This window comes from Cottoperca gobio, chromosome 21, assembly GCF_900634415.1.
Source record: "Cottoperca gobio chromosome 21, fCotGob3.1, whole genome shotgun sequence".
In the NCBI taxonomy this organism is placed as follows: domain Eukaryota; kingdom Metazoa; phylum Chordata; class Actinopteri; order Perciformes; family Bovichtidae; genus Cottoperca; species Cottoperca gobio.
Window position 1 is genome coordinate 5,090,324 of NC_041375.1, and position 18,388 is coordinate 5,108,711.

The following is an 18,388-nucleotide window of genomic DNA, read 5'->3' on the forward strand; positions in this document are numbered from 1 at the left end:
CAACTGGGCTAAATCGGAAGTTTACTTGAAAATGACACTTTAATTCAGCTGTTACATGATTTCATAACTCAACAATACAAAAATTGGTTCAAACAAGCCATTCTATGGATAGCTGGTTTTACAAATACAATAACAATACTTAAAAGGTGTGACACAGACTTTCCAGAGATGTTAGCACACTTTGAGAAGAAGCATCTCATCAGGTTTGTGCAAAAAATCACCATAACTAAAAATCTTGATTTTCTTTTACCCTTATACAAACCTGGACAGACAACAAATACACACACTGTTGTTGTCAGTGAACCTGACCTCAACAGACTAAAAGAACAAAGTGAACTCAGTATGCCACAGATGGCCACTGCATGGAGAAGTTTAATTTATCTTAATTTTTCAAATATCTGCATAGCTGTAGAGTCAATTGTTCTTTCCTTCAACAGTTCATCAGTCATCAACAATGCTCAGCAGACCACTGAGTTTCAGTCTGCAAGCCAGTTCTTCCTCATGGCTCGCCAAAATCTGTCGTTCGAGTTCCTTAATTCGCCATGCCATAGATACAGGCGTGGTTTTAGACCGGGCTGCTTTGTCCGACAGATCATCAGGATCTGGCTCCTGGAAAGTCAAAACAAGGAACAGGCATGATTATTGAAAATCATGATTGCGTCATTTCTTAAAAAAAATTGTTGCAGCCTGCAGCCACATATAAGACACATACACTATTTCTATCACCCAGAATGACTGTTTAATAAAAGGACATAACTTATCCCAAGATCACTGCGTGAGGTGAGGGGACATGTCGTACCTGTGTGAGAGTGGCTCCTCGAGGCTTGGCTGTGGGCGCCTGCGTCATGGTTGTGCACAACAGAGTGGAGGATGGAATGAAAAGCGGTGTGGACAAATGCTCCAATGGGTCGCCATCCAGCCATTGCTGAAGCTGCTCCATGCTCCTGTACACATGAAACACATATATTGTAGATTATTTTGGCAAAGGATATTGCAATGGAGGGAGTCTCAAGAACTCTCTTTGTGTGGTTGAATACCATAACAAATTCATCAACGCCACATTACCAATGTCACACGTAAGAAAATGTGCTTAGAATTCCTATATAAAGGAAACATTGACAGAGAGCTATATCTAAACTACGTCATTGAACCAAAGACCTTTTCATTGTTTATTGATGAGGTATATTCTCGACTTTCAAAAAAGCGAATGCTATAAACACGAATTATAGAAACATTGAAACCCCATTTACAGCAGCACTGTAGCTGTACCTTTTGCTTTCAGCCTTCTCCTTCTTTAAGCTCTGGAGGACTTTGTGGGCCAGTAGCTCTGGTGCTGTGGGAATGTGCGTGATGTCCAGCGGGGCTGTCGTGCCCTTGAGAGGATCCACCAGACTGTGGAACAACCTCTGTCTGAGGGACAGACTGCTGGGCGTGGCACTAGCAGCTGCACCTGCCCTGATGAGGGAAGAGGAGGGAGGAGAGGAATTGAAAAGAGAAGTACCGGTACTGTGATTGAGTAGCTGCGAGGTCGTGACAATATCACTTGTACTTTCTTATATGTGCTTTGAAAACTATGAGCCCCTTCAGTAATCACACTTATTTCTACTGAACTACCCACCAACGAGTGAGAACGAGGAGACGCACGCTTCCCTCTGCACGGTGACACGGTTGGCAGGTGTAAATATGCATTTCTGATTTCGGGGTGAACTGTCCCTTTAAGGTTAACATCTAAAAGACTGATGGCACTTTTTAAAGGAGGTTTTAGACCTTCTTACCCTTCCCTCTCTTGCTGCTTCTCTCTGTGGGTTTGTCTGATGACCTGGGTCCATTCCTCAGGAGGCTTGAAACCCTTCAGCGACTCTGCGGGGAGGTAAACCAGGATCTCCCCATCATCCGTCACAGCATCTTAAACAACAAAACAAAGACATAATGTAATGCCAGTCATACATTAACAGTCGTTTCACATGTGAATATATTCTAAATCACAGTTAAATAACGTTCCCTAAGAATGTCCTCACCTTCACAGACGGGCGGTCCGGGGATGTGCCAGTCTTTCAGCTTGTGGTCTATGCAGATCACCAGCAAGTCGTCCCAAGGAATCTGACTGAAGGCTGGACACACATTCTCTTCTCCCTCGCTAAAGCTGCCCATGGTTAACCTGGATCCGGGGGTTCGGGTATGGAGACCCTTGAGCCTGACCCTTTCCAGGAGGTTTTCCAGCCGTGACATTAGGAGAGGCTGACTGCGTCGTGAGACTGGGATCTGAGCAGAGTAGTGGAAGATGGAGGAGCAGAGCTCAGACCACGAGTCTGGAGAGAGAAGGAAGGATAGTACAGTGAGGAGGGAGGAGGAAAGTATAATACATGGATTATTAGTGTCTTCACTTTTAGTCACTGACCTGTGGCAGAGATCTGCTTCCACTGTGGCAGCTGCAGGCTGAGGACTGCTTTGCGTAACCAGGCCAGGTGCTCAGCAGTGTTCCAGCCCAGATGAGGGACAAAGTCACTGGAATCAGGCAGGCAGAACTCGCCTGGCGGCCACGAGAGTCTACTGAGATCCTGGGACGACACTTGGTCAGCAATGTGAGCCAGGACGGCGTTGTACAGCTGGATAACAGGCGCCGGGTCCTGGAAGGGAAGACACGCTGCGCCACGCTCCTGGCGGTGGGCGTAAACTCTGGGACTGAACTCACGACTCAAACTGGCCTCTACGAACTGCACCAGGGTCTGACAAGAGAGCGGGGAGGGGGGTGGAGCACGGGCCAGCAGCCAACGTATAGCCTGGATTAGCTAATCACACACACACAGGACAGACGGGAGAGAAGTTGGAGAAGCGTTAGAAGAAACCATCTATATCAGTGATTCTGAGCCCCCACAATGAAGGAGGGTCAAACTGCAAAACCTCTTCCCAGGTTGTATCATATAATATGAGCAGAGAGCACTAAAAAGTAATGTTCCCCATGAAACTTCTCAGAAGAGACCACACGGGCCAAACCTATAGAACATTTCACAAGAGCAACGTTTATAGAAGTCACATTAGAGAACAGACAAACTCATCTCGCCCCCCCTCAGATTCCCCCTCTCCAGATCTCTCACGGTGTCACAAAGCATGCTGTTGCTGAAATCTTTTCACAGAAATTATAATTAATGTAAGCTTTAAAAAAAATATATTTAATTACTGATTTGTTTGCCACTTGGGGGGGGTGGAAACAAGTTGGGAACCTTTTAAGTTGATATGGCGAACCTGTTAAACACATTCAGGAGATGCAGAGCATATTTTATATTCACTCTTTAGCTCTGTTATGGTCTCCACCAGGAAAGATATCTGCTCTTTAGCTGCTAAATGCTCCACTATGTTCTACAGCCAGCTCGCTTGGTGCTGAGCAGGTGGTGTTCAGGTGGTGTTCAGGTGGTGTTTAGAGATTTTCTGTTGAAAACCGCCTCACTATAAAGCTCCATAAAGCCGAGTGCAGCTTCAGGTAATTCTGCTTCTATCAAATCTCAACAGTCCTGCTCGAGAAAGTGAAGGACATTCAACATAAAAGACAAAAAAAGTTCTAAATAAAAGAAAGATGTTTTTCTGTGTTGTTAGTTTATGATGTGGTGTTTGTGTAATACCTGTTTGGATCCCTGCAGGTCACTTGTGGTCTCAGGTATGAAGAAGAACGTGTACTCTGATATCACACCTTCCTGGACCAGCGTGTGCAGCATCAGGGCTGAGGGACAGGAACAGATCAGGGTTTCATTCAGCTACAGTTCCATCACTGATACATATCATAACAAATCACCTGCACTTCGGCAATGGTGTTTTTTGTGACCATTACTTGAACTCTTATGTATTATTTGGTTAACAGATTTAACTCAGTGCAAGTGCAAAATAATATTTATATATTATTTTATGGCAAGGGTTAATCTTGGAGTATACCAACTAGAAAGCTATTTGTCATTATTACTGTTATTAATTACCTTCTTCAAGGTCCTGTGCCTCCCCAGTGCCACACTCAGGCCCTGGCACCAGAATGGCCAGAGGCAGCGGGCAGTGCCAGCTGCTGGCTTGCTGTAGCTGTTTGAGCTGAAGCAGGGCAGACAGCAGAGGTACATCATGCTCGTCCTGCCCCGGCTCCACGATGGGCATGGCGGGGAGCAACACCATCAGACCTCCTGTCCCCTGGAGCTCACAGCACTCCTCCGCCTTGGACAGGCCGTCTTCAGACAGAGGGCCTCGGGACGCCTGGGAGACACCACGGAGAAGACCGGTAAGAAAACTTCATGATACAAAGCACCAAGGCCCGTCTCATAATATTTCCATCTACCTAAACAACAGATATAGTACAAACTACTTTTTCAATACCAACGTGGGTACAAGTCTCATTATATCGTGTTTGTATTCATCAGCAAATCTTTCAGTGCCCAGATTTCTGTCTTTTAAACCCACCTGTGATCATTCAACAACATCTAATGGTGACCTGTACTGCCACTGCACATTAAACGAGAGCTTACAGTATATGCACTGTATATTGTAACCTTGGGTTATGGCTGCACAATATATCTGGTTTTTTTCTTCTTCTCTTTTACCTTGATGCTGATGTGGACTTTGTGGCTGCGTTGTCCTTTATCCTGGAGTGTGTTGATGACACAGAGGGTCTGCAGTGTGCCGTCTGGCTGCTCCTCCCTCCCCTCTGACTCCTTGCCACCGAGCTTCACCTCCAGCCAGTCCGACAGGATCCTGAAGACAACAGACAAAGAGTCAATGAATGGTTCAGTGAACACTGGAAGAAAAGTTATTCAATCTTAAAAAAGGTAATCAAACATCCGTCTGTCATAACTGCTGTTACTGTTGGTGAACTTTTGTCCTCTTTGCGTGCGGCTGCTTACCTGTCTGCCGGGCTGGCTACACTCTCGTGGTCGCTCGGCAAGAGGAGAACCGCTTTCCAGAAGATTCGGTCCGGTGGGTTGGGGATATTTTCTGTCAGCAGTGCTGGCAGGTCGAGTGGCGCCCACACGGACTCACTGAGAAACACCAAGCAGAGGTCAAAATGCTGCTTTGTGACATGAACCACACAATAACACGCTAATAAACACGCTCATGACTTACTAGAGCAGCTGCTGATAGTAGAAGTGGACTCTCATCTGGTGGGTCGCTTCTTGTCTCATTTTCAACAACCTTATCAAAACACAAAACATGTGTCATACTTAATGGAGCAGTGAAGTGACATTTATTTCAAGTCTTACAAAGTGATTCAGCCATTCTGCAAAGATCTACCCGAACAACCAGACATCATGTGCTGTGTGTGCTTATATAGCAATACAGTGACAAATACGCCGATGTAGCATATTCAATCCTCATGTGCATTCTTAACTATGAGTTTCACTTTCAAAAAGTTGCTCTGATGCACTTAGAAAACAATAATGTCCATGTCGAAAACTGCCATACAAATCATATATTAATATTATTTAAGTTAAAGCTTTTAACTAACTTGTGCCCTGATCATAACTACTAAATATACTAAGAATTTAAACTATTTAAATGTCAGTTTGTTAACATAATGCCACTATTGTTATAAAACACACACACACACACACACAGATTTTCAGTCTGGATTTTGATATCAGATTTGGAGATTTTATCTCCTTCCTAAAAGTGCTCTAAAAATACTATGTATTAATATTATTTTTCTATTTCACAAAGTTAACATTTTTAACCAACTTTAGTCCTGATCATAACAACCACATGTTAATACCATATGTTTAAACCCTCACATTGCCAGTTCTTATGTTTTTTATGGATTCTAGATTGAAAGCCTGACATCATATAACGCATGCTGTTCTGCTGTAATGGCTGTGGGATCAGACATTTTGCTATTAATGGGTTTCAATGAGGACGTTCGTGTCCTTAAAGCTGCTTTCACATGATCAGCAGTAAAAACCGCTCTGCGCCGGCTGTGCAGTGTTTTCCTGTGGAGAGAGCGGTGCCGCCTGACCTTGGTGTGGGCACTGAGTTCAAAGTTCAAATTATTTTTAACTTTGACCTCGATTGTCGCTGACCTTTCAAAGAGCAACCAATGAGAGCAGCTGTATGAAGCTGCACAGGCAAGCAGGGGAGGTAACCATAGAAACAAAACTAAAACTAACCGTCTTCACCTCACGGTGAGAGCAGAGAACATTTCCATCATGTAAAGGCAGCTTTACATACTTTAGAGGGTTTCTGTTATAGACTTAGAATAGGAGCTGCGGTTGAACTCATACTCAGAACATGTCCCTTGTGATGCATAAGGGTTCAGACTTGGAGATGAACATACCTGGTGCTGGAGAGGGCCAGTGTGCCGGCGTTTCCCAGGTTGACCACACCTCGGGCCAGATCTGCTATGGAGGGCTGTGCGGGGGCGCTGGGAGCCAGAGCCTTCAGTTTGTAACGAGGGTCCACGCAGCAAGGAGCTGCAGGGAAACCTCTCATCTGTCTTTTCAGCTGCCGACGTACCGCGACCACATCGCGCCACCTGGTGGCACGGATGAGAGGGGAAAAGAAGAAACGTAAAAAAGGATATCTTACCGACATTCAGCCAGAGCTGGAATGTTATACTGGGAAATAAGATTGATGTTGGCCTGTTATCAAATAAGTGATTTTGTGCGTAGAAATTCTTGGATTTCATGGCCGTGTTCAGTGTTCAGTGTTACATGGCGGTCTGAATATTTCTGTTTCTTACCTTTTGATGTACTTGTGGATGCGTTGCAACTCAATCTCAAAGATGTCTTCAACCAACAGAGCGATGTCTGCATCTAAAGTCTCCTCAAGTAGACTGGTACACACCTGCTCCGTGCATTTAGCGACGCGGTTTGCTTTCTCATTCTTTGCTCGTCTGAAGAAAAAAAAAAAAGCGTGTCAATTTAAACCAAGTGAAACTCATCTGTAAAAATAAGTGTTCCACGGGGAGACGTTAAACTTTATGATGTTCCTCTTTAAATGTAGCACCGTACTATGGTTTTAAGTAGTCGTGTTAATCATGCAACTTCACATCAGACCACATTAGAGTTGGGTGTTAAAGCCTTACTGGATCTCAGAGGTGGCCGTCTCCTCGATGGTCTCGTCTAAAACTTCGTAGATCAGCTCTGAGCAGAGCGAGAAGCTGAACTGCACCAGGAAGGCCTCTTGCTCCTGCCTCCTCCTGCCACCACACACATGGAACAAGTAAATGGGGTTGAGCTGTGGAAAGCTACTTTTAGAACAGTGTTGATACAAACCAAAACCTCTTTGAGCCTTTATCATCACACCTCAACTATTACCATAAATGGAATTGTAAAAGGTTAAATGTACAGAATTCCTTATACCCACAGCATTCAATGTATATCGTCACCTTTTTTATTTTTCCAGCATATATTAACTGTAATTGTGTTTTTTGATCATGATTATTGAATGCTTAGCTAGCTCCGGGCGGCTGCGCGTCTGGTATGAATCAGCAGGAGACAACAAAACAAATATGACCCTGGGATTGTTTCATTTCAAGCATTTAAATATTTTTTGGTTCACACGAGTGATTGAGTGGAGGAAACACCAGATTATGTTGAGATTATATCTGACAACATGATATGATAATGGGAAATTAAATATTTTTGCAGGGGCAACTGTTTTTTGTGGAAAATAAAATGATTGTGGAGCCCTCCAGTGGAATGCTTTGTTAGGAATTTAAAAGCATGTCTGCTTGAATTAATAAATGAATACAACTTTTGTAACCTCTATCTAAAATATATACGTATATAAACTAGGTATAAGAAACAGGAAACTGTGCATTTCCCATGTTTTGGGTCAGGGTGAAAAATGCGGTCCTCTTTCTTAAGTGCCCCCAGTGTGCTATAATCAACAGGTGATCGTCAGGCTGTCAGGACACCCACCTGACTTCTTCAAGCTTGCGTTTCTCTTCAGCGACATGTTCCTGCTCCAGCTTGAGCTCGGTGGAGGACATCTCCTGCAGCATCTGTCCCAACACCTCGCTCACCAGAGACTCCACCTGCACACCGCTCTCCCTGTAGAGCCAAAAGGCAATAGGACATTTAGTCATCTTAATAAAAGAGCATCTAGTGGGGGGGGGGGGTCATATCTACACACTGTAATCAATTAACAAAGGATGAGTGTAAAGAAGTGATTTAAATCATGCACAAGAAAAGTTGGATAGATAAATCACTTGAACTTACGAAAGAGCTGTTATGGCGTAGCTGCCACCATCAACTGCCACCTCCCTCACTGCTGCTCCAACCACCTCTTCAATCACACAGAGGAGTTCAGCCATGATGTCCTGCAGGAGGGAACACAAACAGCACACTTACTGTCATGCACACACTGAAAGCTGAGGGACAACCAGCTCAGACTTCTCCATTAATCGTGTAGTCTATGAGCTGTAAGAGAATAGTTATAGAACGTCCATCACAACTTCTACCAATCACAGGTATTTCCTTTTTGCTAAATCCAAATCGCAAAGTACAATTTTATCAGATCATCCACTGCAGGCATAAAACACTGAAAGCAGCGGGGTCTGTGGTGTGAAGCCATGGGGTTCCTTTTCGCAGATGTATGACTTTATGATGTCAGAAGTATTTAGGTTTGTTTTTGCTTGGATTTGTGAGTTTTTTTCACAAGTCATCTCTGAGAATATCAGTTTTTTTCTGCCATAGATTTGCGACTTTAATCTCGGAATATTACCCTAGTCCCCCAGGCAGTGTTTTTACTTTTATTTATTTATACCTACAATGGCCATAATACTCCGTCTTACTGTAACTGTATTGTTATTACAAAATAATCCTGTACTGCAAAAATGCTGGGAAACTTATTATAACTAAAGAGAAGGCAATTCAGTGAGAATTCGGTGTCCGAAGCGGGACATCGAATGTGGACTGAGAAAGAGACGGGAGATGGCGCTCACCTCATTGCTGTACATCGGCTGAGGTTTGGGTGGAGGTGACGGCGGTTTGACAGGCTGCGGTTGAGGTATGGGCTGGAACAGCTGCTGGGCGTCTGCTGGGTGGGCCGAGCCGGGGAACGCCTCACTAGGCGGTCCTGTCTCACCTGAGACAACTGGAGGGAATCCAAACACAGCGGGCAGGTCTGGAACCACCTGCGTAAGCAACTCAACGCTGGGCGGTGCCTTAACCTCCACCTTGGCTGCAATAGCTGAGACAATTAAGAAACATTTCAGCTGTTATTAATGAGACTGACTCTTTACAATTTCATAGATGTGATTATATACTAATTTCTTTGAATTTTTATATATATATATATATATATATATATATATATATATATATATATATATATATATATATATATATATATATATATATATATATATATATAAACACACACACACATATATATATAAACAAACACACACACACTGTAGAAGTTAAGTGTTATTATCATAAAAATGTATTCCAGTAGCTCTATAATGCGACATAGTTCAGGTAAGTAATTTCAAGACCTGGAAATAACAAAAAAATATTTTCCAGCTCTGCATACAAATAATTGCTGTTCAGGTGAGTTTGCACGAGACACTTCCTCTCTCGCTCTCCTTAGCACAGTGTTACTCATTGCGCGGCTCGCGAGCTTCCTGCGGCTCGCCAAGCTTTAATTGGTGGCTCGCGTGGCAGTGGGCTAAATAAAGAGGTGATAGATATGATTATGGAGTCAATACAGATATTTCATAAAAACAAGCAGGGCTATTATATACAACCCATTAAAAACACAGTGTCTGCTCTATTAGACTACAAATAATTGATCATAATAATTGCTAAAAGATGCAAACATAGACCAGAAACAAGATATTTAAACTTGCTCGGCGGAACACTGACTCACTGCGGAGTTGCCAGTTTTGGCGGTCTATCAGCGCTACAATGGTGAATGTGTTCTTGGACGGGTAGATACGTGGTGGGCTAGTATAGAAATAAATAAACTTAAGGTTATTAAAAATATATTAACATAAGAATGCTTACGAATATGGACATTTGCTAAAATATAATTTATATCGCTAAATTTGAACATTTAAATTGGAGGATACTACGACCAACCTGGCACTTCATACTCGCGTTAGCTTGGCTCCGGTCGACTCGCTTCACCATGACATGCTAGTTAGCACGTCTTTCTACAGATGTAAAATGGATCGATTTCTTATTAAAAAGTTTCACACCCGGTGGACAGAAACAAAGCGTGACAAACGAGGGAAATTAAGATTTGTCTTTGGAGCATCAACAGCGGAGAGGAAGATGCTGGAGATGTGGTTTGTGGACAGACAACAGCTGCTCCCGTTAAAAAAGAAAAAGAAAGGTAGGAGCCACACAAGACGAGCAAAGGAAAATTCAAGACAAGTGGACAGAGGAATTTTTATGTGTCCTCCACGAGTCGAACCCTTTGTGCTTAATGTGCAAACAGACCCGCTCTGGTTTTAAGAGAAGTCATTTGGAGCCGCATTTCCAAACGACGCATCCAAAATTCAACGAAATTTACGCACCTGGAAGATAAATTAGTAAGAAAATAAATAAAATAGAGCAGCTTTCTTCTTCTCTTTCTCTACAACAAAGGCTCATAAACAGGACAACTAATACAGCTGAACGATTATCTGAGGCATCTTTTGAGATCGCATGGATTTTGGCTCGGGTAAAAAAACCTTCTCAGACTCAGATTGTGAAACACTGCTTTTTGGCTTCAGCAGAAATATTGTTTGCAGAGTTTGACGACATCATCCCAGTATTAAGATAATCCTGCTTTTATTGAATGCATTGGTTGGCTGCATTGCATATTGTATGTTCTGGGTGAGATGACAGATTAATAAGCAGACGTGCTTTTTATGACTGGATGTAGCTTTTCATACTTTGTGGTAAAAGTGGCTCTCCTATTGACTTTGTCCTCTCAATGTGGCTCTCATGTAAAAAATAGTGAAGACCACTGGCTTAGCAAATACAAGTACTGTACATGGAGAAATTTGCCAGGGATTAAGAACAGGCAAAAGGAGTAAATACCTTTGGACTGGCTTGAAGTGGGCTCAGCCAGAGGGCCTTCTCCTCTGTATTTGTTCTGGGAGTCAAAGCTGCAGACAGGGGTGTGCTGGAGAGGGTTGGGGAGGGGGCCTCCGTTCACCACCTCTCCAATCAACATCATTTTCTTTGCGAGGATGACCTCTGACTTCTTCTGGGACAGAGTCAGCTCTGGCTCCTGATAGGCTATCCGACTCAGCTCTACCACACTGTGAACAATATTCATTAAATATAATGAATATACATTTTCATTGGACAGAAGCTATAATATCTGGTGGATAGGGTTTACAGTAGATTGAAACATTCAAACAGGTTATGTTTTTGTTAACAGGATATAACAACAATATTAATAATCTCCTTGATACAAGCAGAGAGTGCCACTAGCACCATCATGTACCCTTCTATGAAGACATGTTTGCTCATAACTACTTTAAGGGATAGTTCATATTGTTGAGGTACTTATCCATAGTCTCCAAACTGGTGGTGTGCCGGCAGTCATCTGCTGTAGCTAACACACTGGCTATGGATAAGTACCTCATAAACCTTAAAGTATGAAATGTAGCCACTCAAACTTCTATCAGACCCCCAGTAGAAACTCACCCATCGTTCACATTGAGGCCGTACTCCTGGATGAAGTCAGTTGCCTCTTCGGTGTTGCGGAACATCAACATCCGAACAAAGTCCTCAACTGGAAACGCTGTTGATCGTGGACCCACAGTGTGGGCTGTGTTCATGGTCTTCAAGGCCTTAGCTCTGACCTACACACACACACACACACACACACTTCTGTCTGGAGTCTGTATGCTGACCATGTATTTTCTTATATACCAAAGTCAAAGAACACATCCACCCTTTAGTGCAAGGTGTCTCAGTCTCATTCACTGATGCAGGAAAGACTTTCTGACCTGATTGAAGTATCTGTGCAGGAGGCAGCTGGCCAGGTACGAGGCTCCTTTCACCAGCTTGAAGAAGCGCACAAAGTTGTTGCTGTTGACTGCAGTAAATGCATGCACGGCAAACTTCACCTCAGCGGAATTGCGCACCTCGTCACGGAACTGTTGCACTTCACTGTGTGCACATGAAGAGTGAAGACGTATTATACAAAATGCAGTGAATGCAAACAAACGTGAAGTCACAGCTAACGATGTGTAAGATCATTTTAAATGTATTCATTTCTTTCAAAAGTCAGGAATAAAAAACATGTGTTTGACACATAATTCAATGCCATTACACCAACACTGTTTAATCATTAGTGTTTCAATGGACTGACCGTAGGATGTCACCGTCGTTGAGTTTCACCAGCACACTGTACTGGCGAAACTCTGCCTCCAGGGGGCAGTAGATGTGGCGCGTGTTCAGGTCCTGGTACATTTCTTTGAGACTCTGGAGGCACTTTGTCATGTTCTCGTTGTTAATTTTGGCATCAAAAGCTGACATATGCTCCTCGCAGAGGTGGTGAGCACAGTGCACGTGGAAGCGTGTGCACTTCTCAATCAGCGACACTGTGTGTGGGCAGCACAGGTGCTGCTGGATGATGTCCTGTGGGGAAGATAGAGGAATAAAATCAGTCTACCAAAACATTTGTCAGAACTTGTTAAGTCCGCCCCTAATGTGATAGTGAAGAACAAAACAAATAGAAGAAGTGCGATGAATCAGTGACTTCGGGGATAAAATGTAAACGATTGTTCACATTTTTTAAGGTGACCTGATTGAGGTTTTATTAAACTGGGTATAAAGGTCAGCAGGGCAGTTTTTTGTTGTTGTTTTTTTTTACTATCCACATGCATTCATTTATCGACTGACAAGGTACTTGAAGACAACCATATCATGTTTTGGTTTTACATCTGCGTGATTACAGCTGACATTTGCCCACCTGAAGCGGGTTCTTACCTTGCGGATGCCGCGGGTCCTGTTCCACACAAAGTCATACCAGTCCCGGTAGTTGTCATGGCCCTGGTCCATGATCGGGGTCACCAGATAGTCCATGGTCATGCTGAGCACAGGCAGGGGGCGCAAATCGTGGGGCAGGGGCTCTTCCTGGTCGGCTGATGAGCGGCTGTACTCCTTGATGGCTGCTGAGTGATCCACCTAGATCGGGGACAGGAAGTGACAGCTTCATTTTTGGTCTGCAGTGCTCTCACTTGCAGAAATAGAATTTGTCATATATCTGTAAATGCAATACCCCTGGATAACAGGCATACCTTCTATGTCATCTTATTTCACCAATGTGATAATATGCAGATTGTCCTAAATCACCAATACGTTGGAACTTGATTTGAAAAAAGGGACATTTTTTTTGGTCCTTCTTTACTTTGCATTCCTTACTGAAGGAGATGATGATGAACATCTCACAGCACTGTCTCAGCTTAGAAAAGCCTGAATGTGGAACATAAGCATTACCATCTCAGTATCTGGGAAGACCTCGAACACGCTCAGCTGTTTCCGCGTGTCCCTCATGTACCTCTCCTTCTCTGGACACATGTCAGGACACGTCCCCACAAACACCTTGGACAGGTCCAGGTCCGTCCTCTTGGGTCGACCTGTGTGGACATATTGTGCACACAGTTAGAATGCCTCTTGTGTTTTTAAGACTTGTCAATTGGTTGATGTGAGAGGCGGCTTAACCTTGACGCAGGATCTTGTCTCTCTGCTCCAGGAGGCGGAACTTGTCCTCAGCGGTCCCAGCCAGCTGGCCAATGAGGTGGAGGAGGGAGGAGGGGACAGGACGCTCTGAGCTCTGGGCCTCTGTGCTGCTCTCTTTCTGGGGTTCAGTGTCAAACTGCAGAGACTTGGCTAATGATGACTTCTTCACTGGAGAACTGACGCATGAAGACACAGGGAAGTCAGTCACAGCATGACAGTAACTTTTTCAATTATATTGGTGTGTCCATAGGTCCTGGCCTGTTAGAGCGAGAGTTCATTCTAAAACAGTGTAATAATTCAAACATTTTAACATCTTTTTTACAGCTTCTATTGAGGTTTTTGAATGAAGCTGTGAATGTCTGTTGTCATATTTTAAGACGTCATCACCCAAAGAATTAAATAAAATCCTTGAACAAAATCCTCAATTTGAATTAAGAGATTCCTCAGATTTAATGAGCGATGCCTTTTGTTTTGTTAAATCTTTAAATTAATATATAACTCGTCAATCAATGCATGCGGCAAACATGCAGAGACAATATCTTATATTTTGAAAAGCTAAACACCAACAAATATGGGATCAAGCAGAATATTTTGTATCATGAATGTTAGAAATGATACATCTATCTTTTTTCAATAAATTTAAACTTTTGGAGTTTACGCCGCTCTGGAGTTATTGGAACTGTTTGTATCACACAAGTCTGAAACAATCCTACGCAGCCACCACTGGAATATAATTCTACTAATAGCAAAATAAATCCAATATAGAGATGTGCAAAAAACTAAAAACAGGAGCTGTGCAGCATACGAATGCCGATTTAGAATTAAAATGTCAACGTTATGAATAAAGCTTTGCAGTGTTCGGTACAGCCCTAATAATGACAAACACTGTCAAACATGTGCAAGTATGTGAATGAGTGTACCTGCGGCTGAAGGCCATGATGCTGCCGACTGCAGGACCTCTGAGTGCAGGTTTTCTGAGTGGGGAGGAAGCCGCCTTGGACCCGGTGTCCTCCGGACTTTCTCCCTCTCCCTCCTCTCTTCCTGCTCCAGGTCTGCTCTCTTTGTCCCCTGGACCTGATGCACAAAAGCAACATAGTAACTCACTGCAAGGAGTTACAGCAGGTTTCCCACAGCTTAAGGTAAGGTACTTTTTACATGCCACTTGGGATGAAATGTCAGACTCATTTTAAACACAAATGTTCCGCTATCAGGATGTGCGTTATGTTAATGTCATTATTTTAAAACAATAGATGTTACCAAATATTTTGAAATTCTACATGGCAACGTCAAAAAAAAATCAGAAAAAAAGATCTGGGTGAACCCGGTACTGAACTCTTTACATCAGTATACAACCAACTTACAGTCACTTTTGCTTGTAGGCCTCTCATACAGTCTGCTGGGTGTTAGAAATGATGTCTATATTAATTAAACGTATACAGTAATATATTGTATTTACTCTGCTTCTTTCTCTGCCACAAGAGAAGGAGTTCCTGTCTCTGCAGCAGTTTGCCTTTCTTCTTTGCCTTTGCTGCTGATGCCTGAAAGACAGTTGGCAGTGACAGAAAGCAAAATAATATTATGATTTAAAAACAAAATGCACATCATCACTTTTGGCCTATCTCACGAAGCAGGACAAGTGGGTTAGCTCGCTAACTTTTGGGATCATCTCAGTTAAACTGAGCTCAGTGGAAATGGGAGAGAGAAAGGGAATAAGAAGTCCAAACATCTGGCAGTAATAATTATAGCTCCACTCTGGCCATACAAACAGACAGAGCAGGTAGCTAATCGACACTATGAGTAATGAGCCAAAAACCAAAATGTTACCAAAACTTGCGTACAAATTGATGTACACATTTGTTCATCTTATTTTTCTATTTTAGATCATGTAATACACATTTGTTACCAATTTGAAACTAGTTTCTTTCCATAGTAAGTAGCATAGAGTTCACTCACATGATCATCAAAGTGGACTATGGCCAGGTTCTTGCCAGTGCGGCAGAAGACCTTACGGACTCTTCCGAAACGACCAAAGTGCTTCTCGAGCACGTCCTTCCTGTTGAGGGTTGGTGTTAAATTCCTGCACTGGATGGTGGTGCAGTCGGTGGGAGACATGCCGCTTAAGCTCTCTGAGCTCTCCCTGCGTGCTCTACGTCTCACAGGAGTCGTGACTGTGCTGAGGTTCGAGTCTGGGGCTTTTGCTGAGTCTAGAGTAGGTTGATGACGACAACAGGATGAGTATATTCTAATGTGGTCATGTGGTCCCCATAAACGTGTTTATCAAATAAAAATAACAAGCCTTATGTTTGTGTATAATTCATAAATATCCCAAATATGTACTAATGTCTAATTATCAGAAATTAGATTCTTAACAGATGTGGAGGACTCTCAACTAGCTTCACAACTTTAACAGTGTGGACTACACAAGAAACTATTTGGTCAATTTGACAAGTTATTCAGGCAAGCACATTTAACTGTGTTTAAAAATATATATAAATCATGCAGAGTTGACTTTTACAGGTTTCAGAAATTCACAATCACATCTTGCCTGACTCCTCAGCTTTTTCAAGCACATCCCTGGTCAGTGGTTGCGCTGTAGGTGGTGTCGTAGGAAGGTCGTCACCCTGAGCTTGGACTTCTTCCCTCTCTGTCTCCTTTGTGGCCTCGCGCCTCACTGGGTTGGTACTATCTTTGCGAAGACCACTCAACGCCCTCCCGAATAAGCCTACTGGTGGGCCGCGGGACCTCATTAGGGGTCTCTTTGAAGGATGTCTTGGTGAATCTGCTTCTGCTGGAACTTCCTCATCCTCCTCTCCTGTGGTAGGATTCTCCTGGTCAGTACTGGGGACTGCTGGGTCTTCCTTGCGCTTGGTGCCTTTGCCAAGTCGTGCAAATACATTTGTGTCTCTTAGGCCCTCGAGGTTGCTGCCTTTTTCCTCTGTCTCTGCTTTAGCTTTGGTGTCGCTATAAGCTGGGGGCTCACCAAAATTGGTTCCTCCAAAAAGGGGTGTTGCCTGGGGCTGGAGGGCTTTGGCTGAAAAGCTGAAAGACGATGGAGTGGTAGGCTCGGTAACAGATGCCTTAGTGCTGGAGCTTGAGGGGGCGGCTGGTTGGGAAAAGGTGAACTGCAGTGTGTTGGAAGGTGTGTTGCTATTGTCAGTTGTTAGAGGATTGTTATGAGCAGAGATAGAGGGGGCTGCAGCTGGCTGTGAGAAGCTGAAACCCAGCTGCGCAGAATTGGCCCCGGTCGACAGAGAGAAGCCAGAGGTGGTGGTGCTGCTATGTATGGTGCTGGAGGTTGTCTGGGACACACTACTGCCAAAAGGTGAGCTGGACATCGAAGTACTTTGAGGGTTAGCGGGCTCAGGGCTGGCACTAAAGATGGGTTTGAAACTGTATTTGGATGATCCAAAGCCTTGGCTCTGGGCCACGCTCGGAGCTGTTCCAAATCCACCGGTGGTGACACTTGAAGATGACGTCTGTCCAAACACAGACTGTCCGAAACCCTGTGGCTGAGGTTGCCCTATGGTAGTGGTAGAGCCAGAAGCCACTTGGGAGTTTCCAAACCCAGAGGGCTGTTGGCCAAACCCTGGTGGTGGCAGTTTGACCGATCCTGGGGCCTGCTGGGCAAATCCTGGAGCCTGCCCAAATGCAGATGGCTGCCCGAATGAAGGTGTCTGGCCAAAGACTGAACTCTGGTTTGGTGCAGTAGTCTGTCCAAAAGGTGGTGCAGTGCTACCACCAAAGCCAGAGCTACTCATTTCTAATGATTGCTGTCCAAATGCTGGAGTCTGGCTAATTGTAGGCAGTGAGGTGGGCTGTGTAGACGTCTGTCCAAAAGCAGGGGTCTGTCCAAAGATGGTGTTTCCTTGAGGTGAGGGCTGATTTACGACAGAAGTCTGTCCAAAAGCTGATGGTTGAAAAAATCCCATAGGCTGGGGCTGATTGCTAGAGTTTTGCTGTCCAAATGACTGACTGAACAATCCAGTCTTCAAAGTGTTGCTTGGGGCCTGGAAAGCTCCACCTTGTGGACTTCCAAACGGATTGGCTGGATTCATGGCGCAAATATTAGCGGATGTTTAGTATCCCTGGTTACTTGTTCAAGCGGCATACACTTGTAACGCAGTTCTCGTCCGTCACGTTTTTCAGTGTGACACCCTATCGCGTACAAGTCCACAGAACACTATGAAGACGGGAAGAAACACAAATACATGATTCGGCCGCTAGCATAAGCTAACACCACAAACTGTTTAAGTTAGCTTAGCAACGTTTGTTCCATTGCCCTTAAAGTAGTTAAAATGACTGAATAAATTAAGGATGTACGACTAAAGTATGCAAGTTTTATACGAAACAAATCTTACCGATCTGAGTTAGTTTTTGCCATGTTGATTTTTTTTGTTGGTTCAGTTCGGTTCAAACCCAAACTATTTTCTAACATCCGGTTCCGGTCCGACTCTCAAACTTGTCTTTCCGCTACAGCCAACGTTGCGACCGTTTCATTGAATGATCGAGGGACTACTTTCATTAATTAAACGAGAGAAAATGTTTAATTTCTCTCAACTGTATGGTCATATCTACACAGCCCAGAGGAAGCTTACATAATCAGTTTCCGGGACCTACATGCTACTAACATTGCCCATACTACTACCGTGTCACCTTGAATTCTGCCTACCCGGAATGGCTGAACATCTGTCGCGGTTAACGCAAAGCCGACCAACCCTTCTCGTAAATTA

General features: G+C 43.8%; 1 protein-coding gene across 1 annotated transcript; it reads right to left on the minus strand.

The window, feature by feature from the left end:
• Nucleotides 1-15: 15 nt before the first annotated feature.
• mcm3ap (minichromosome maintenance complex component 3 associated protein) lies at nucleotides 16-18,156 on the minus strand. The gene is made up of 30 exons (XM_029459443.1): nucleotides 18,017-18,156; nucleotides 16,204-17,838; nucleotides 15,612-15,862; nucleotides 15,115-15,196; nucleotides 14,579-14,732; nucleotides 13,641-13,834; nucleotides 13,416-13,555; nucleotides 12,906-13,103; nucleotides 12,286-12,554; nucleotides 11,921-12,083; nucleotides 11,616-11,773; nucleotides 11,001-11,224; nucleotides 8,912-9,159; nucleotides 8,187-8,287; nucleotides 7,887-8,018; nucleotides 7,049-7,162; nucleotides 6,704-6,856; nucleotides 6,299-6,496; nucleotides 5,095-5,163; nucleotides 4,875-5,009; nucleotides 4,575-4,725; nucleotides 3,966-4,230; nucleotides 3,618-3,715; nucleotides 2,399-2,789; nucleotides 2,019-2,309; nucleotides 1,776-1,905; nucleotides 1,270-1,455; nucleotides 800-944; nucleotides 336-609; nucleotides 16-169 (listed from the first exon to the last, which is right to left on the minus strand). Exons 2-29 carry the CDS (start codon nucleotides 17,711-17,713, stop codon nucleotides 442-444), a joined length of 6,318 nt encoding a protein of 2,105 aa, XP_029315303.1. The 5' UTR covers nucleotides 17,714-17,838; nucleotides 18,017-18,156; the 3' UTR covers nucleotides 16-169; nucleotides 336-441.
• Between the last annotated feature and the right edge of the window lie 232 nt (nucleotides 18,157-18,388).